Source organism: Lontra canadensis, unplaced genomic scaffold, assembly GCF_010015895.1.
Source record: "Lontra canadensis isolate GAN:19392208 unplaced genomic scaffold, GSC_riverotter_1.0 scaffold70, whole genome shotgun sequence".
Lineage (NCBI taxonomy): Eukaryota > Metazoa > Chordata > Mammalia > Carnivora > Mustelidae > Lontra > Lontra canadensis.
Genome location: NW_022631064.1, coordinates 5386280 through 5407846, shown reverse-complemented (window position 1 = coordinate 5407846; position 21567 = coordinate 5386280). Strand labels below are relative to the sequence as shown.

Genomic DNA, 21567 nt, shown 5'->3' with positions numbered 1-21567 from the left:
TTTCTTTTTATAGTGTCCTTACCCGGCTTTGGTATCAGGGTAATTCTGGTGTTAAAAATGAGTTTGGGAGTTTTTCCTCCTATTTGATTTTTTTTGCAAGAGCTTAAAAATGGTGTTAACTCTTCTTTAAAAATTCAATTGAACCAGTAAAGACATCTGGTCCTGGGCTTTTCTTGCTTAGAGGTTTTTGGTTACTGATTAAATCTCCTTACTCGTTATTGGTCTATTCAGGGTTTTTAGTTCACAACTCAGACTTGGTAGTTGGTAGGTTGTATGCTTCTAGGAATTTATCCATTTCTTTAAGATTGTCTAATTTGTTGATGCATAACTGTTCATAATAGTCTCTTATGATCCTCTGTTTATCTGTGACATCAGTTGTAATATCTCTTCTTTCATTTCAAGTTTTATTTATTTAAGTCCTCTCTTTTACATGGTAAGGATAGGTGAAAGTTTGCCAATTTCATTTATCCTTTTGAAAGATCATGTCCTAGTTTCATTAATCTTTTCTATTGTTTTTCTAATCTCTACTTCACTTATTTTATTTTGTTTATTTTGTTCTTATTTTTCTAGTTCCTTGAGTTATAAAGTTAGGCTGTTTATTTGAGTTTTTTTGTTTTTTGTTTTTTGTTTTTTTAATGGAAGCAATTATTACTATAACTTTCCCTCTTAGCACTGCTTTTGCTGCATCTGAGATATTTTGGTATGTTGTGTTTCCATTTATGTTCCGAGATCTTCTTTCCTTTCTCCAGTTTTATTAAGACATAATTGACATACATCACTGTGTAAATTTAAGGTGTAGAGCATGAGGGTCTGATTTACATATATGGTTAAATGATTACAACAGGTTCAGCTAATATCCATCTTCTCTTATAGATGTGATTAAAAGAGAAAGGAAAAAAAGAAACAAAATTTTCCCTTGTGACAAGAACTCAGGATTTTTTTTTTAAATTTCATCTTTGACTCACTGGTTGTTCAGGAGTATCTTCATTTACACATACTTGTGAATTTTCTACTTTTCCTCCATTATTGATTTTAATTTCATACCATTGTGGTCAGAAAAGATACTTGGTATGACTTTGTTCTTTTAAAATTTGCTAAGACTTATTTTGTGACAGATGATATGATCTATCCTGGAGAATGTCCCACATATGTTCGAGAAAAATGTGGATTCTGCATTTGTTGGATGGAATGTAATGTATATGTCTACTGGGTTCCTTTGGTTTAATATACAGTTTAAGTCCACTATTTCCTTGTTGATTTTCCGGCAGATGATCTACCCACTGTTGAAAGTGGAGTACTGAAGTCCCCTACTATTATTGAATTGTTGTCATTACTTCCTTCAGATCTGTTAGCATATGCTTAATATTTTAAGGTGTTCCAATGTTGTATGCATGTAAGTTTACAACTGTCATATTCTCTTGAGGAATTGACTCCCTTGTCATTTTACAGTGATCCTCTTTGTCTCTTGTTACAGTTTTGACTTAAAGTCTATTTTATCTGTTATAAGGACACTTTCTCTCTTTTGATTTCAATTTGTATGGAATATATTTTTTTCCATTCCTTCATTTTTGAGTCTATGTGTGTCCCTGAACCTGAAGTTAGTCTCTCGTAGGCACCATATAGTTGTTTTTGTTTTGTTTTTCTTTATATCCAATCAGTCACTCTATTAATGCAACTAATCTTAAACCCAGCCTTTCTCATAGTTAACCTGGTATGCCCCAAAAAGTTCTTAAAGAATCATTTAGTTCATTTATTTCTAAGGTGTTATCTTTGGATAAATAAATAAAGTGTATTTGAATAATTTTTATTTTAGTTGTTTTTGCCCGAAATACAAGAGCTATTTAAATACCTGAGATACAATTTGGTTCCAAAATTAAAGTCATCACCTTCAACATTTCAGGTTATACCCCTGATACATATCCTAATCTTTTCTGCCAATGTCTAGTAAAAGTGTTAAAAGATTGAGAGGAGACCTATAAGCTCCCACCAGACTTATTCTATCACAGTATTCTGTGTTGCTATGAAGGTCTTTTAAAATGTTCTTTCTTCCCTACTTATTCTTATAGGTTTCATAAGTGAAATTCCATTTTATTTGAAGTAAACTCCCATATGTGGGGCACTTCAAGATAGAAAATTAAAATGAAAAACAACAAGATTCAAAAGTACCCACTATAATAACAATTCCTTGAGTGTACATAGTGCTCTGAACATTTCTGAAGTCCCTACGCAGTCATTAAGCATGATCTAGCCAGTCAGAAATGTAGACATAGGCGAGTTATCATTGGTCATTAAGCCATGACTTACCTATGCTTACACCCATGTTGCTTTTTTCAAAACCTGCAGAAGGAAGTGTGTTCTCAAGGTAGCCAAACTGGGGAGGAGAAACCAAAACAAATTCCAAGTCATCTCCTGCAGTGTCAGGGTCAGTGGCGGACAAATGGTTAATGGTAAGGGCTGCAGAGAAACCCTCATCTACCACGAACATGGTACCTGCATGCAAATAACAACGCAATTACAATTTAGCATGAAATCCTCTAATCAGAATAGTGAAAACAAAAGGGAGTGATTGCAATTCCAATTCAGAGAAGCCTCCCATATGCAAATATACTTCCATGGGAGATGTTCATTTCCTTTGGCATAATTTTTCCTTACAGTGAAAATATTCAGGGGTAATGGGTGGAATTTAATTTGACTTGTGGAATTATATTTTTTTTCTTGTACAAGCAAGCCAGACAATAATGGAAAGACAGCAGAAATACTAAATGCTCTAGGACAGCCCTTTAGTCATTCTCAAGGAACTCTGATTTCCCTTGTGCCTCTATAGAAGTGACAAATGAAAATAAGAATTGCCAAACCATTTTAATGATAAGCCACTAAATGTAGTTTATGTACTCTTCAAGATCAGTTGCTACCTCTGTTTGTCAGAGCGTTAATTGCCTGTGAGCTATTATGAATTGCTCATAACGAACATTTTTTCATGCCTTGGTGCTTAATTATTCTGCAGGGATAATGCTTCCTTTCCAGAACATTGCTTGGGAGATAGCTTGCAAATTACAATAACATCCATACATACGCTTGTATTTTTTTTTCTAAGAGACAGAACATATACATAATACCTAAGAAGCAATGACTTTCTAAAAAGCAAATAAGGTTAAATGTATATAAATGGCCTCTCTGGTATTTTCATTCTGCTCTAATAGAAATTATTATGGCTAAAATAAATTACTCTCTCTCCAGCAGGCAAATGATATTTTCTCACTTGAAATAAAACCAGAATATTCAAGGATTCCAAATGTTGTCCTCATCCCAACACACACTCACTCACATGCAAACACACTCGCATTCTCTCTCCACACAGAATTACGCACATATTTAAACAAATAAATTATTTTGCCTTGTTATCTTTTATAAATATGGAGTTTTCTAGAAATTGTGCGGAGGCAATTCTCGCAGGCAATTCTGCGTGGTAGTTTTCCATTTTAACTATAAGTCAAGTGCACTACTTCACTAAACCACAGGCATGATACGAGATGAAATGATGGAACGTTGATAGAAAAAAACATTGTCACCTATTGCAATTGAAGGCGATTGGTTGTCCACTGGCTGCACCGTGATATTGAGGTCATACACCGGGAAGGACTCATGAGGACGAACAGATGGATGAGGCCCATTGTAGCAACAGCCATTCACAAAAGGGCCAGCTTCTCCATCCGAAACCACCAACGTAATGGTATCCAAACAAGGCACCAGGCCAATCTCACCACCTGCAAGACACAACTACAGCTGAAACCTGACTTTCTTTAAAAATATAGAATACTAAGATGAAATCCACCCACACCTCTTCTACAAGCAAGAGTGGCGAGGAAAGAGCCTCAGGTGGCTAACACGGAATACTCAGTTTTATGGCTGGGAAAGGAAATCGTCATGAAAATAATAAAGAAACGTGCTTGCCTATCTCTTGCCTCTGGTGAAATCCTTGACAGCCATCTCTGGGCATATGGAGGGGCAAAAGGGGCTAAAAAGAGTCTGACCGTTCACAAATGAACAAGGGAGAGGCAACAAGCTCGCCTAGTGATGGTTTCATTCTTCCTAATTGTTTAGTGTTAGGACCAACCTCAGGGAGAGCAGAAGGCGCCCTTGTCCTTCCAACTGCATTGTCTTCCCATTTACTACCTTAAATGGACAACCATCACCACACCACTGCAGTTAGAAGAAGCTGGGAAGGAAGAGTAGAAAGACTAGGAAGATGAACCACATTTTTGTCATTTGTTTCAATATTTTCCTTGTTATATAACAGCCAAGATGTTAGCAAAATAGCCACAGGACATGGGGAAAAAATGGTATTTTTTTTTTCTCTTATTCTTTAGGGCTATGCGTAGGGATTTCATAGGGCCCCAAATGAAGCAGTGAGAGGAAGACGGAAAAAAAACAAACGTCAGGATTAGAGAGAGTTTATCAGCAAACCGGCGATCTGCTCTTGGGTCACTAATAGCACAGAGGTAGAAGCATTCACTACCCACAGGACACAAAAATTCTGCAGACGTGCTTCTGGTAATTCTCATGCATCACATTGAAAGTGCCACGAGGGAAGCAATTTTGTTTGAGTTTTGATGAGATAAGAGCACAAAAGATCAGGGATGTCATCTCTTTTCACAAGACACATTGGTCAAATCTACACAGTACTGTGCTTGGCATTATTCTACCTTTCTTAATGACAAGGAAAATCAAGAGATGGTATCACCAAGCAACCACAGGATTGGAGAATGAGAAAACTGGGCTCATAAGAAAAAATAAAGTTGGCATGGAGAGAATTAGAATTAAATAATAAGCCTTTAACGTTAGAAGCAGTAACAAATAAGATGCCTCTCATTTATTCGTATTTATAAAAAATAAATTGACATAAAATGAATTTATTTCTCATTCATGGTAAATATATATTATTTAATGCCTCCTATGTGGTAATTTGTCTTCTGGGTGTTCCATCAGAGAATCAGGCAGACATTTGAAAGCGCCAAAAGACAGTTCAAAAGAATGTCAAATGCCAAAAGACCTGTTACGTGTCAGGCACTGACGCTATCTGATGGTCGAGAAAGAAATGCAATTTAGTTAGACTATCACAGGTGTGTGTATTAAAAGGAACCACATGAAACTGCCAACATTAGGTCATTTTTTTTTTTACCAGTTAAATGGAAAACTCATATATCTCGGCCTGAATATGTACAAGGGGCTGAGGGTGAAGAAAGATGAAAGTTTTGGCAGAAAGGGGCATGGGGACAGGGCAACATGACAGAGAAAGAGAAGTCTTCCCAGAAGGCTCTGCTGGCTTTATAGTGAGCTTTAAATGATGAGTAAGTTACCAGGCGGATGAAGCAGAGAATTGGGATGGAGGAAGGTGGACCTGCAGGGACAGAGAGCCGAGAAGACAAGTGGAAAAATCATTCCAGGAAGAGTAGGGAGCATTTTTAAAGAAAAAAAAAAAAAAAGCAAACAGTACCTTCCATAACTGTGATTTTTTTTTAAAGATTTTATTTATTTGACAGAGATCACAAGTAGGCAGAGAGGCAGGCAGAAAGAGAGAGGAAGGGAAGCAGGCTCCCTGCTGAGCAGAGAGCCCAATGTGGGGCTCAATCCCAGGCCCCTGGATCATGACCTGAGCCAAAGGCAGAGGCTTTAACCCACTGAGCCACCCAGGAGCCCCCATAACTGTGGTTTTAATATAATGAAAGCATAGGATACATTTACAGAAAAGCTAGAAAGCCAGGCTGAGCATCTAGTCACAAAAAAGGCTACAACAGGGTGCCTGGGTGGCTCAGTGGGTTAAGCCGCTGCCTTCGGCTCAGGTCATGATCTCAGCGTCCTGGGATCGAGTCCCGCATCGGGCTCTCTGCTCAGCAGGGAGCCTGCTTCCCTCTCTCTCTCTGCCTGCCTCTCTGTCTACTTGTGATCTCTCTGTGTCAAATAAATAAATAAAATCTTTTAAAAAAAAAAAAGGCTACAACACGGGTGGAGAATTCTCTACCTTGAATGGAGCATGGTGTCAGGACATGATTTACACTTAACACTGTTAACCACTGCATTATTTTACAAAGTTTTTTTGAATGACTTCATGCTTAATGTTTGGAGAAGAGTACATGGATAATGTAATTTTGCATCATAAAATATTATTTGACTATTAAAACTTACATTTATGATAACTTTGTAACACTGAATAACTGTTTAATCAACGTTTTAGCTGATAATCTCCATGTAAAAAGTAACCAACAAAACTGCACATACAACATGATCAGCAACCATGTAAAAATTACGATTAGAAGAAAGAAGACAGTGATGCCTGGGTGGCTCAGTCAGTTAAGCATCTGCCTTCTGCTCAGGTCATGATCCCAGAGTCCTGGGATCAAGCCCCATGCTGGGATCGAACCCCATGTTGGGCTCCCTACTCAGCAGGGAGTCTACTTGTTCCTCTCCCTTTTCTCTCCAACCCCTTCCCGCATGTGTTCTCCCTCTCTCTCCCCCTCACCCTCTCTCTCCCTCTTTCTCAAATAAATAAATAAATAAATAAATCTTTTTTTTTTAAGAAGGAAGAAAAAGTACTGTAATATTGAAATGTTAACAGTGACCATTTTTGAGAGGTAAATAAGTGATTTTTTGAAATTTCATTATGCTTTTCTACACTTTGCAAGTCTTTTTTGAAATGGACATGTGGTATTATTTTTATCATCATGGAAAGCAACTAAAATAATGGTGAAAAAATCACCCCCCAGGTGTGCTTTATAATCCACATACAGAGGCAAGAGCAGAGCCATCGAAACTTCAGGCCCTGTAGATCTGTGGTTCTTCACACTCTCTCCTGCATAGCACTAAAGCACTACCAATTGAGTCATTGGGAGAATGTTGTAAGGAAACATATCATTCAAATAACAAACCACCTTTCAAATTGGCAGTATTTCTGCTAATTTAGTAACACAGCAACAATAAAATACCCATCTGTCTGAAATGATTTGCCTCACATCCTACTAGGTCTCATGGAAAAAAAAAATGTGTTCATACGTCCTTACATGGCCATCACACCAAAGGGATGATAAAGACATACACCTGTTGGTTAGCACTTGGAACAAGGCACTGGCAGAGAAGACAGATTCATCTCACCCCTAATGTTTCTATGTTGCTTTAGTCTTCTACAGGTGTTAAAATTATGTAAAAACCCACAGACCAACAGTGGTTGGTCTTTGGTCCCTTTTCTGCTAGTCTGAGATCTACTGGGGAAATCAAAATGAAGCGATTTGCTGTGGACCCTCAAGAGACATCAAGCAGGTGGACTCTGCTCCCCAAGCCAGGAAAATAAGCAGTGAAACCCTTCCTAAGACTAAATACACTTAAGAAGATAAGGAGATACCATTTAAAATACCATTAAAAAAAAAAGATACCATTTAAAAAATAAAAAAAAAAAAGATGTGTGGCTTAGTGATTAAAATGTGCCCTACTAAGTAATTAACCATTAAACAATGGGCATCCTAATAAATTATTTTCCAAAGTACCTATAAAAATGCCATTTCACAATATCTCCCCCGCATTTCCAAATTCCTCCTTTTCTATCTCTACCCCGCCCCGCATCCTGGGTTTCCTCTCCCACTCACTGCTTGTATTCTCCACGTGTTTTCAAATAAGAAAGTGATTGGAATTCTGATACCTCTTACTCCCTTCACCCTCACCTGACCTTCTGTAGCCCACCCCACTTCCTGTGGAATCTACACATGAGAGCGGCATATGGATGAAGACACCTGAGATTGTAATCAAGCAGCAATAAAAGAGAGTGACAGGAAGTATATAGTATTATTACCGAGGAAGGGCACTCAAACTAGAGATCAGAAGAAGTGCAAGGGGCAGTGATTGATGAGGTACTGATTATGGGACACTGTTTCCTTTGCACATGAGTGGGTCTGTCTACCCACTTTAAAAGCCCTTCACAGCTGACTCTGGAGTATACTCCTTTGCAGCCCATTAATGCCCAGTACTCTCTCTTGCAGATAACAGATGTTGAATTAATATTTTCTTTATTCGAACATTTTACATGGGAGCAAATGCCTTCTGGGTAACAATATAACAGGATGCCAGAAATGAAAGAACGATGCTAATAAGCCTTTACTGTAACATTATCTGTCGTTCCCTGGTGTCTATTGACATGGGCACTACACAAAACGTAAGATATCACCTTTGCTTTTCAGGAACTCAAAAGGCAGACAAATTACTTCTTAGGAGCTAGCTGGTGATCTAGAGTAGACTTCTTTTTAAAATTTTTATTAAGTCATCCCCTATGCCCAACATGGGGCTCCAACTCCTGACCCCAAGATCAAGAGTTGCATGCTCTACCAACTGAGCCAGCCAGATACCCCTTAAAAGTATAATTATAATTATCTTAGAGTGCTTAGTTCACGCATTTCTGCTATGACTTATGGATCCCAAACTGTGATGGTCAAATAAAGTCATCTTCAAATTGACCAAAAAGGGAATGCAGACAACCTGGGGTGAATTAAAGTGGAAGCTTTGGGAACAAAGCAGCAAGAATACGTGTTCCTTCTCCACTCTGAAATTCATATTATGGAGATCAGAAATCCTTCTAAATATGGTGATTATACTTACAAATACTAAATATGGTGATTATACTTACAAATACGGTAATTATACTTACAAAAAGATTATACTTGCTTCTTTTTTAATGGAAGCAAGCATTAAGATTGTTAGATTGTCAAACCCACAGTAAGAAGTGGGGTTATGAGTTACAACTCTGTGGTGGGGCTTGTGTCCGTTCACGCGCGCCAGTCGCCATGTGGTCACTCACCCGTGTGTTTGTATGTCACGGCCCCTGAGATGACATCTTCTTGAGAGAACTGATCCACTGTGACTCCAGCTTTCCTCACCACACCATGCTGAGGCTCTCGAGCAATCACAAACATCAGCTTCAAGTCATCACTGTCCACATCAGTAGCAAAAATGTATTCTGAGGTGATGACCACCTCTTCACCCTCCGAGCAATGCATCATGGGGTTGAGGTCAGCCTTTAGGATTGGTGGCTCATCATTTACAGGGAATACCTAGGGGAAAAAATGCATGTGTTTGAGATAAAATAGAACAATGACAAATTGCCCAGCTGGTAAACCATAGCTCAGCCGGAATGACAGGCATTTTCGATCTTCCAGACACAAGAAACAATAGTCATGGAATCTGGCCAAGCAGGCTATATCTTTTCCCCATATGAACCATCTTGTAAGAAATGGCCAACATGAGACACATTTGAGGTAGGAATGGAAGGGTATGGTTATAGTTTGGGACTCAGAGCTCTCATTCGTTTCTAGAGAGACAAAATATAAATGTAATACAAAGCAGTCTTTGCTAAAGTCTCTAACCTCCTTCATTAAATTCACACATATTCCAGAGGAAATCTGGTCCTTGTGGTCTGATGCATTTACATTTACCACATCAGAGTTATTTATATTTCAAATTATTTGATGATTACAAAGCTTTTGTCTACCCTCAACTTCTTGCCACCCAGGAAGTTTCTCCAAACTTACAATAAGCAGCAGCTTATTTCAAACATTTTGAGTTAACTTGGAACTGCATAACCATTAAATCAATCCCAGGCTTCACCTCGACAAAACATTTTTCTCTTATTGTCCTGAAAATAAAGCTCTAAAGTAGAAAGGAAAAGGCTCTCTGGATCCAACAGGATGATGCAGACACTTGAAAAGGCAAGTCTGTTACTGTTTTTTAATTTTTTAAAAAACATACATTTATTTATTTATTTATTTGAGAGAGAGAGTACGTGCGCAAGCAGGGAAATGGGACCGAGGGAGAGGGAATCACAAGCAGACTCCGCACTGAGCACGCAGCCCCACCCAGGGCTCGATCTCACGACCCTGAGATCATGACCTGAGATGAAATCAAGAGTGGGCGGCTGAACCAACTGAGCCACCCAGGTGCCTCAAAAAGGCAAGTCTTGGACGCCTGGGTGGTTCAGTGGGTTAAGCCTCTGCCTTCGGCTCAGTTCATGATCTCAGGGTCCTGGGATCGAGTCCCGTGTCGGGCTCTCTGCTCAGCAGGGAGCCTGCTTCTCCCTCTCTCTGCCTGCTTCTCTGCCTACTTGTGATCTCTGTCTGTCGAATAAATAAAATTAAAAAAAAAAAAGGCAAGTCTTTTAAATCGGAATAAAGGCCATCCTGTCTCTGAGTTCACAGTCTCAACTTGGCGTGTGTGCTACTCACTTAGTTATCAAGTCTGGCCTGCGGATACTCTCAACCCCGCATTTCCTGCCCCCTTGCTTCAACCATGGGGATCATTTTAAAATGTGGCTTTTATAACTCTGGTTTCTCTTCAGATCATGTAAATTTTTCACCTTTTAAAATGTGGCTTTCAGGGTGCCCGGGTGGCTCAGTCGGTTGGGTGGCTGTCTTCGGCTCAGGTCATGATCCCAGGGTTCTGGGATCAAGCCCCACATCGGGTTCCCTGCTCTGCGGGAAAACTGCTGCTTCTCCCTTTCCCATTCCCCCCTGCTTGTGTTCCCTCTCTCCCTGTCTTTCCCTGTCAAATAAATCAATAAAATCTTTAAAAATAAAAATTAAATACATAAATAAATAAATAAAACATGGCTTTCTTTGAGTCCCAGCCTTATGGGGCCCTTCAGCTGCTTCCCAACACTACTCCAAGAATGTTTTAGGCCTCATTTCACGCAATAGAGTGCCTCTGCCACTCCACTGCCTTTTTACCAGAAGACCCTCCGCTCCCCCCATCTCCAGTCTTTGCACCATCTCTGCACACTCTCTCTGCCCCGTGGCTCGGTAGGCTCAGCCTCAGCTCTTGGCTCAGCGACTCTCTCCTTCAGATTACATGTGGATTCTTCATGGAAAACTTCTTTGACGACTCAGACTCACTTAGAGACTTCTACAATTTACTCTTTTTTAGCACTCCATTTATTCGCAGAACACAGCATTTTAACTAATCAATCATTTCAGCGATAATCTGTTTAATGTCTGCCATCATCCCCTGACCATCATCTCTAACAGAACAGAAACTTTCTTTGTCATGTTCATCATCGTATCCCAAGCATCTAGCATAGGAGCTGGACTACAGAAGGCACTTTTTAAATATTTATGGAGTAAGTAAATGAAGTAAGTAAATGGGACCGAGGGAGGTAAATACGTATGTATGATCTGCACACCCTGCTATTTAAACAGGCTAAGAACTCTACAATAAATATACGTGAGATTATTTTCATATCTTCCTTTAAAGGGTAGTGGAATGGGGTAGTAGAAACTCAGATTTACTTATTTAATCAAAGGTAAAAAAAAAATGCAATACTCTATTCTATTTTCTATTGGCTTTTAGGAAACAGTATCTTTGTTCATGTCCTCTGAGTGGATTCATTAAAGATGCTCTTTGTTACTGTTCTTGACTCTATCTGATGAAGGTCACCAATATATCCATGATGACCACCTTACAAAATACAAAAGAGCCTCAGGTTTCAAATAGTTAATGAAGCCCAAAGGCAACAATATTTAAAACATTCTTCCAGGGAGAAAACAATCACACATAATTGTCCAAAAATAACCTGTACTTCTGATTGGTTTCCAAAGCCAATGCCCTTTTGCCTAAAAGGTAACAATAAACAGACTGTGTACACACAAATGAATGATTTGGGGCAAGTCATGAAAACTTCTTGAACCTAAGTTTTCTTGCCTGTAAAATGGAGATAATTCCTTCCCCTTCTACTGCACTGTGCTGGAAATAATTCCTTCTATTTCTTAAAAATACTAGATGGATATGATCATTCTTAATTAATTATTAACCGTAAAAATATCATTCAAACACATTATCACCACTAATTAAAATTTCACATCACAGAGATCTGACAAAATTCAAACAGAAATACAATTTGGTAAATAACAGTAAGAGGGACATGATAATTCTTTCTGCAGACCTTCTTTTGTCACTAAGTATAAATACCTGTAAATCCTATGAGTTTTGTTTACAGACTTAAGTGTTCACACAACAGAGAAACTCAGGGGTTCCCATCAACCTTGATGTGCAGATTTTTTCATCATTTGTCCAAAGGGGGAAAATCATCATTTCAACTAGATCTCAGAAAGGAGTATATAGAACAGGAATTCATAAAGGGACACCACACACATAAAGACGTGGCTTCTTCTGCACAAGAGGAAAAAGCCCAGTGATGGTTGCTGCTAAATAAATATTTTGGAGTGTTATAGCTCAGAAATATCAGAATCCATTTATACACAGAACCAACTGGTTTTTAAGTTAAGTATCTGGGTTTGAGGTCCAAGTGGCTTAATCTTTAAATGGATTAGAAGGAGAAGGCAGCATGCCCATTTCACCAATATAAACTTCGCTGTCTATTGCCTGTCCTGAGACGTTCAGACATAAGCAGGTATGCTCTTGTTTGGAGTCTACAAGTTTCAAGTTCTATAAGGAATTCTAATGAGACTTCCAAAGCAGGAGCCTGGCTGGCTCAGCTGGTTGGGCATCTGACTCTTGATTTTGGTTCTGGTCATGATCTCAGCAGGGTCGTGGGATCAAGGCCTGCATCAGGCTCTGGACAGAGTGGAATCTCTCTATGTCCCTCTGCCCGTCCCCACCCAACTTACATGCTCCCTCTCTCTCTCTCTCTCTCATTCTTAAAAAAAAATGGCGGGGGGCTTCCAAACCAGATGCTTTATTTCTATATGAATGAGGAAGGAAACTTTCTACCCACCTCAACATGTAGTACAAATTCTGCTGAACTCGTGCCATCTGTGACCTCCAAGAATATGTCATCCTGAAGTCTCTCAGAGCCATCATGCTGATACCTGTGGGGATGATATTTGCCACTAGCCCCTCAAGGCCACTGTGACAGTAGGAGATGTCTGACACAAAAGCTCTTCCATGGCTTTGGCTACATGGCCAATAAACGAATAACAAAAATCATAATCACGAAGTCACATACTGAACTACTCAAGTGTCCCTGAATATAAAAATTTGCTCCACCCTGGAAAAATGTGTTATATGGATTCATGGTATGTCTGCCAAACCAAAATTAGCCCTTCAAGTTGCCACCATGGCAATGGGAACCAGTTGGTGTAGTTTTGCTTACTTATATAAAATAAGGCTGGGACTGGGGAGTTACTGAGACAGACAGTAGGTAAAAGAGGGACACTGTGAATCTTGATGAGGCCCCTCCTCCCCCATTTTTAAGCCTGATCTTTCTGCCTGTACTTTCTATCTATTCAGTTCTTCTACAAAACTCTGATCTATGAATCATTTATTGCCTCTCTTCTACCATTTTCTCTTTTCTATTTACTAGCTCTCTTCCACTCAACCTATAAAGATTTTTGAATCCCTCCAGACTTCAAAATATTTTTCCTTGAGTTAGCTTTGGCCCTACTTTTCTTTAATTTCCAGTCAAGTTTTATAACAGAATTGTCTAATTCAAGACTTTCCATCTACTCCCCAACCACTGTAGTGATACATGCTAAGTTCTAAACAGTGGTTGAATTGAGCCTAATTTTTAGCTCATCAATGATTTGTTCAAAATAAGAAATAAGTCCTAGGAAATAAAATTAAAAGTTACATAAAAATAATATTGAGGAGTACCTGGGTGGCTCAGTTGGTTGAGCATCTAACTCTTGGTTTTGGCTCTGGTCATGATCTCAGGGTCCTGGGATGGAGCCCTGATTTGGGCTTACACTCAGCAGGGAGTCTGCTTGAGATTTTCTCTCTCTCTCTCTCTCCCTCTGCCCCTCCCCTCTTTCACATGCACATGCTCTCTGTCTCTCTCAAATAAATAAATCTTAAAAAATCGTATATCAATCATATAAAACACTTAGAGCTCCTTTTTTTTAAGATTTTATTTATTTATTTGACAGACAGAGATCACAAATAGGCAGAGAGGCAGGCAGAGAGAGAGAGGAGGAAGCAGGCTCCCCGCTGAGCAGAGAGCCCAATGTGGGGCTTGATCCCAGGATCCTGGGATCATGACCAGAGCTGAAGGCAGGGGCTTTAACCCATTGAGCCACCCAGGTGCCCCATATAAAACACTTAGATATGAAAAAATCCCAGGGTCAAAAGATATTTTACTCAGAACTAGTCTTATGCATACACTGGGTAGGGACTCAGGTTTGGGATTCCTTTCCAATGGTGAAGAAAGTCCACTCCCACCCCAGTATCCCTCACATACACTGCCTCTTATGCTCCTTGATATTTTCATAAAAAATAGATATATGATAATGTACTAGTCCTATCTTACCATACTAATACCCCTAAAAGAGCCAAGCGGATCTAGGAGTATACATTCAAAGGCATGGCTAAGGAATCAAACAGAATTTCCAAAACCAGACTCTTCCATATACTAACTGAGTGACCTTAACCTCCTAGTTTCTTCAACTATAATATAATTTATAACACATAATATGATAATACAATCATTGACCTTGTCAGGCTTGATTACTGTAAAGATTAAATGGGGAAAAAAAAACCACAACTGCAAGTCCTTGAATTATATGTGCTGGCAGATAATAGTACTTTTCTAGCCATCGCTCGCTCCCTAGTAAGAATTACCTAAACAGAGCTCTTATTCTAACATGTAGCTAAGAGCTGAGATCTCTAAAAAAGGGAAATTTTTATGAGGATAAGATGAGTAGTGAAAAGAGGTCAATATATTAGAGATCATGAATAAATAATGTAACCAAACTAAATTTCAGATGAAATTGATGTTCTTATGCACAAATTTGAGCTCCTAGTCAACTTCCAAGTATGGAATTAAGCATTTGATGCCTAATAACTTCTGAGAGGTCAAAATTCCCATTTACAATTTGAACCTATAAATGAAAAGTCAACTAGTATATCTGTTTACCTGATCGTTGCTCTTAAGTATCTGCATTATTTTACAGAGAAGGCATGTTACTAAATTCTGTAGGAAAGTTTCTTAGAGAACTACAGTAGCAAGAAAAGTGAAAGACCTCAAGGTGAGGGGAACTGCTGTAGGACCTTGACAAATAAATTGCTCTCTCTCTCTCTGTCAGAAACCCAAGTACTATTCCATGCTCTACCTCCCCAGCCTACCCTTCACATTCGCCTGCAAGTCCCCTCCCAGTACAATGAAATAGAAATTAGCCCTAAGTATACTGATCAACAGAATTTATTCCCAGTTTCCACAGTAGTGAAGCTGACTATCCTTAAAGCCAAGTTCGACTATATAGATTAGCCATATAGATTATTTCAGTCTATTCATCTAGTTTGGCTACTACCTCTTGTGATATGTACAGTTGAAGCAAATTTAACATTTATGGTAATTAATTTCTGTTGTTCAAATATCCAAGAAGTCATTTCCACTGGTACAACCTAGACAGATGGAAAGAAAATATCTGGAGGGAAATTGAAAGTTTATCATTTCTAATTTTCAACTGACCCTTGAAGTATTAATTGGCTTGCTGGTAACCCTGAAAAAATTGAACAAACTTCTTTCTTTTACTCTGCCTCACAACTCATCCAGATAAAGGACAAAGCATATCAAAAAAGAGATCCAGGAATTGTTCTAACCTAACTTTTAAGGCATGGAGGTCTCCCCAAGAAAATGTGTCTCCTGTGTTTAGAGGAAATCCATCCAGCTCTATACTTCCACACTGAGGCGGTCTTTGCAGGGAGAGATAGACGTTGTCCAGTTTGGTATCCACATCAGAAACCAGAACATTCTCTGTGTTGATGATACACTGACCTCCCTCAGTCACTCTCAGGGAGTTGGTAAACACCTAAAAAGAAGGAAGAAAACAGTCCATGAGCTTTCCCTGAAGACTGAGCTCATTAAATAAATGGAAAACGTCTAGTACCACCTTCACATGTCAATTAATTTTTCAAGGATGTGGTAAAGGGGAAAGTTCATAGTTGAACATCTTGGCTGAAAAAACTTTTTACTAAACATTTCCAATTCTAAGCACTGAGGTATACAAAGAAGCAAGGTGGATTTGTAACCTCGGAAGTATCTACATTTCATTTACCTCAGACCCCGTGATAATGGAAGCAGCAACCAAACTGGTTACTATCAGTGGCACTAAATAGAGGAAATAGTAATGTTCATCACCATAGCCACACACCCCATTGCTGGATATATATATATATATACCTTCATCTAGACAACAAACAACACTTATATCAAATTCCTCTAGAGGACAGAATCCATCTCTTCCTTTTACCCTAAAAATTCTTAAAGATTTGGGAAATTGGTTGGAGCTTTTAAGTGTCAAATACAATGAGTATTTTCAAGATAGAAGTAGACCCGGGAAACTGAAGATTGGAGATTGAAGATTCCATAAGAAATACATTTATTCAAACATCAGACAAATAATAAAATCATAAAGATAACTTCTGATGACAGAAAAATCCACTACTCAACCAACAATTCATTTGAAAGTAAAAAGCAAGTCAGAAGGGGTTGGGGTATTTTATCATTACATTGTGACTTGGCAAGAAGTGTTCTATGGTCAAATAAGGCTTGAGAAGAGTCATGTACAGTATCTTCACCTTGGAGATTTATAAGGCGTGTAAGCATATCCAACATTCTGAGATCCTGCAGTAGAAACATTGGTGAACTTTGTTTAGCCTATCATTCTCCTAAATTTATATTACTACACAGAAGTAGAAGCAAGCAGATAGAGTTGGGGTACCAATCATGGGCTCTGAAGGTCCTCTCCTAAAGGTCTGAGGTGAGTGCCCCACCCATGTGAGGATACAGCATTCTTCAAGAAAGAAGCTGCTCTCTTCAGACCAGCTGCCGCTCCCAGAAGGCAGAATGTTCCTGAGGAAAAAGTTGGTAAAGGGAGTGGTTGGAGGGGGTGGGGATGGGGGTTTGCGGGGCATGGAGATGGGCAGAGGAAAAAGAAGTGAGCAAGGACAAGTCACAGCCTTCACTCAGAGCCCTCCTCTAACCTCCTGCCCACAAGGGCACAGCTGCCCCAAGGCAGCCCCCTGAGTCATGGAAATTATGAGACCAACCACCCTGAGACAGTTGCCTTCTATTCTTTAATAAGCCACCTCTACTAGAAAGGAAAACACAATACAAGGGACTTCTCTCCCTACAATGACTCTCGCCCCCATCCTTCCTACATGGCTTACTCCTACACTTTTACTGTTTGTAGGAGAAAGAAAGAATACTCCTTTTATTAAAAGAGGGGCATTATTTTTGAGACAAGGTCCACATCTGCCAACCTCATTGATTCCAAATTTGCATCAATTAATACCCCGAGATGCTAATGTTTCAAGAGATATGCTCTGCTGTACTCTATGGTTTTCAAAATATGTATGTATTTTAGGAAAACTTTCAAAAAATAAAAGCATAAGGCTAATTTTCCCCAACTCATTCACCACTAACTTTTCAGTCTCTGCCCAAACCTAGTGCTTAGGTTTTGGGCCTTCCCATTAGCATGATATTAAAATCACCTCGTGGTTATCACTCAACTCAGCTATCTGTGGGTATTTTATGCCAGGAAACCACTCTTGTGACTGGTTTCACTGAAGCTACTCATTTGATTTTATTTCTAATGGTCTCAGTTTTCTAAGGCATGATTTCTTTTGTCCCATGAACTATAGGAAAAAGAAGGCGCTATGCCACGTTAGCCCTGAGTCCTCACAGCAACTCCGTCTACCTTCAAACGAGGGAGGTAACTATTCACTTGAATGTTTCTAGTTTTCTCCACAGATCATTCTTCTTTAGCAAGAAGTTTGGATTGCTTTGCTTAAAACCCTACTTATCTCCATGACTGTTTTAGAAAATGCTTTGACTTATTAAGATGCTGGCCTAGTTCAGGGCGTGTATCTCATACATGGAAAAGGATGGTATGAATAAGATCTAATCAAATTAACAGACATTCTAAACTATTTCTTCCACAGGGAATGTGATCTGGTCCCTGACAGGGAAGGAATCAAAGAATATAGTTCGGATTCTTTGGTCTTTTTCGTGAGCTTTTTGGCACATCCTCTGCCAAAAATGGCAAGTTCAGAGGCCTGAGGGGGCCAGCAATGTAAATGAGTGTGCTGAGTGTGGTGGGGCCTCTGGAGACTGGAGAGCAAGTCCAGGCAACTGCTGCTCAGGGTAAGTAAGTGAGTTTACTCTTCCTAGAGTTCCCAAATTTTTAAGAGACGTCAGAAAGCCAGACTTGATATGAAATGTGTGAATGTTGACAACTCACTAATTAAAAGTCTTGTTTGGCTCTATCAGAATAGTTCTGTGGGTTGGGTAAGCCACTTGGTCCCTCACAGTGAGATCTCTGCCCTCCAACTTTGGGAAGATGTAGAAATGTGGAGGAGGAAGCAGGAAAGGGAGACTCAGGGCTCCTGACTGTCCTCCAAGCAGGTGCCTGGAAGGTGATCTCTTTCCTTAGGGGTGAGAGAAGTATGGGTTCGCATCCCTCTGGGTCCTGATGAATAGGTAATCTTACCTTGTCTTTCCACTTATGAGGGTAAAATGAGCCCAGGAATAGCCACACGAGTTAAGTCTGACCCCCTGATGGAGTTTGGATTAAACTTTCACTGTGAAGTCCAGCCTCACATATAAGATGTAGACAAGGTAGACTTTGCAGTTCAGTTTTAATAAGAGGCCCAGCTGCTTGACCGCTTATGTCAACACTAGGGCCGGAATGGGAGAGGATAGAAGAACCCATCTTCACTCATTTGAAAAATTAAAAACCTTATTTAGATTAGCAAGCTTAGAGTTGGCCTGCAATGAGATCAAATAAGTCCTTCCGGTTGCTAAGAGACCCATAACTTAATCCCCTTCCCCTGATCAGCATGTGAGACTTAGCAGAAAGGAAAGGAAATGAAAGAGGTTATGATAAAGCTTTGAAAATAATGCCAAATTCAGCAACTGGAAAATCTCACCTTTCAGACAGAAAGTCCCATGAGAGGTGAAAGACTGCCCTCCCCAAGCTTTTTTTCCTACACTGTAGCTGAAAAATTAAAAAGATCTGGAAAATAGCCTAAAGGAAAGTTAGCATTTTTAGTAAGTCTTCAAGTCTTCCCTTTCTTTCCTGAGATCTTCCAACCTTGTCATCTTTAATATCAAACATCATACATACCTCGGGAACTTGATTGTCCACTGGAAGAACTGTGATGTTAAAGCAGATCCCGTGCAAAGTGCCACCATGTTGGTTACTGATGGAAAAGGCAAACTGGACATGTCCTGGATGGAGGCCTATATCTTGCATGGGTGGCATGTAGGCCACTTTCATGTGGTTCACAGCATGCTGCAAAGCAAATCGAGATGGACACATGGGTGCCCATCTGCAAGGATCAGAGATTTTCAGAGAACTAGGTCTCTGAGAACCATTATGTTGACATCGAACACTGGAAATGCCAACATCACTTTGAAGAGTCCAAAATCTCTATTTTCTAAATCACCTTTTCTAAAACCAGGAGGGAAAAGAACAAAGAAAGTAAATATGCCAAGTGCTTGAAGTCAGCCAACTCTATAAAAGACGGGAGATGTGAATTTTGACCAGCTCCACCATAAATTAGCTATGTGATATTGGTCAAGTTAACTAAACTTTCAAGGCCTCTGTTTCTTTATCACTATAATAAGTGAAATAATAAAGTAATAGTACTGAGCACATGGGGTTTACATACTCATTTGCAACATCTAACTACTCTGAGATTAGGCAGAATTAGCCCTACAGACAGGGGTAGCTGCTGCCTAAGTATTCATCATTATCACTGTGACTCTTGGGGGAGTTTTCAGGGTAGAGTCCACAGGAAGGGGAGAAGGTTGATGAAGATTTGGGAAGGCAGTAGGTATTATAATTTGAATATGTGTTCCCCAAAAAAGATATGTTGAAGTTCTAACTTCTAGTACCTCAGAATATGACCTTATTTGGGGATTGGGTTGTTGCAGCTGTAATCAGTTAAGGTGTGGTCACAGGGAAGGGTAGAGCCCTTCATGGACTATAACTTGTGTCCTCATAAGAAGAGAGGGACACATAGAGAGAAGACACACAGGATGACAGAGACAAAATGGAGTGATGATCCACAAGCCAAAGAGCATCAGAGAGTCCAAAGAAGAGCAAGGAAGGCTTCTCCTACAGGGTTTGAGAATCGCAACCCTACCAACACCTTGATTTCAGACTTCCAACCTTCAGAACTTCGAGACAGTGAGTCTCTGTTATTTTAAGCCACCCAGTTGTGGTACCTACAGCAGCCATAAGAAACTAATATGGTAGGATCTTGAGTGACTTGAATGCGCTGGAATAAAACCGTAGGCACCAAGTCTGTAAATCAGAGCCCTGCTACTGGTAAAACAATACAAAATGCTGTGTTGAATTATGGCAAGATTTTGAAATCATATCCAGCTCAATGAAGCATTGTCAAATAGGTCGCACATCCTAGTTAAAAGTGTGCAAGCAGACAGAATGTAGACATCAAGCATTTGATGCTTTTGACAGATGTCAAAGGCCAACATTCTTGAGTCCAACACTAGGAGTATCATCCTTTCTCTCAGAACACACCTTCATTATGTTTGTCAACATTTTAGCATAGCATCATACCTGAGTGAATGACCCCAGCCCCAGGGCTGCAGGATTTTTGGTCAGCTTTGGGATGCTATCCACCATGAATAATTTCCCAGCATCCAGATGTCTAAAGAGAAATACAGGAGAACACACCAGTTAATTTTCCAGGCAAGAAACAACTAGTCAAAGAGCCTGCAACCAACTTTTCTGAAGCTACAAGTGTTCATTGTAAGAAGAAATCAAATGTTCCATCTTTATATTCTCTCCTGCTGTTGTGGGGGTTCTAGCCTTCAGTCCAGAGTCATCAATGCCATTCTTATGACTGCAGAAACTATGTACAGAATTTTCTGCTTTGATCGCATGAAAGGGGATCATTCTTCTCATTCTAAAAATGTTTCCTTGCTATCGTGTACGTGACACAAGCCTCAGGTATACTCATGTCGCTTTTCTGATTGGGGTCATACAATATGACCATTTTGTGGCCTGCAGTGTCTGAAAATAGTGTTATAAAGATTCAATACCTTTTATTAAAAAGTCAAAAATAACATTCTCTTTAGAAAAAAAGAAATGTTGTATGAAAAAGATTAAAGACTCTTTGAAGCTTACCTAAGGTGAAGACACTACCAGTAGCAGGTCATTTACCAATTAATACAGCTTTTGAAGGAAGGTATGAGATAAGTTTGAGATTACAGTATATGTGGACTTGAGTACAAGTTCATGTCTGACCAACAGAACAACTGAACCACAGTACTGTATAGGGACACTTGCGACTCAGTCCTTGGACACAGCCCTCAACAAATAGCCCAGGTGATGACTTCTCAAGAGATACCTGTGACCGGAAGAGAAAAACGGAGGTGTCGTTATCGTGTAGAGAAGCTCACTGTCATATTCTGTATCTATAAAATGTAGATGTTTCTTAGTTATGTAGGCCACCTCCGTTTCCTTGACAACCAAATGCCGAGAAACTCCAGGAGCCTCTTTTGGAAGCTGATCATCCACTGGAGTGATATGGACGGTCACCACCTGGAAAGAA

General features: G+C 39.6%; 1 protein-coding gene across 1 annotated transcript in view; it reads right to left on the bottom strand.

Annotated features, from left to right (window-relative positions):
* The window catches only part of FREM1 (FRAS1 related extracellular matrix 1), a 140298-nt gene that overhangs the window by 75230 nt on the left and 43501 nt on the right, over positions 1–21567 (bottom strand). The window contains exons 10-17 of the mRNA XM_032880568.1: positions 21364–21557; positions 20571–20661; positions 19110–19277; positions 15583–15791; positions 12761–12854; positions 8837–9089; positions 3570–3764; positions 2305–2490 (exon numbers count right to left, since the gene is read on the bottom strand). Coding sequence (XP_032736459.1) covers positions 2305–2490; positions 3570–3764; positions 8837–9089; positions 12761–12854; positions 15583–15791; positions 19110–19277; positions 20571–20661; positions 21364–21557 — 1390 coding nt within the window. The remainder of the gene's footprint in view (positions 1–2304; positions 2491–3569; positions 3765–8836; positions 9090–12760; positions 12855–15582; positions 15792–19109; positions 19278–20570; positions 20662–21363; positions 21558–21567) is intronic.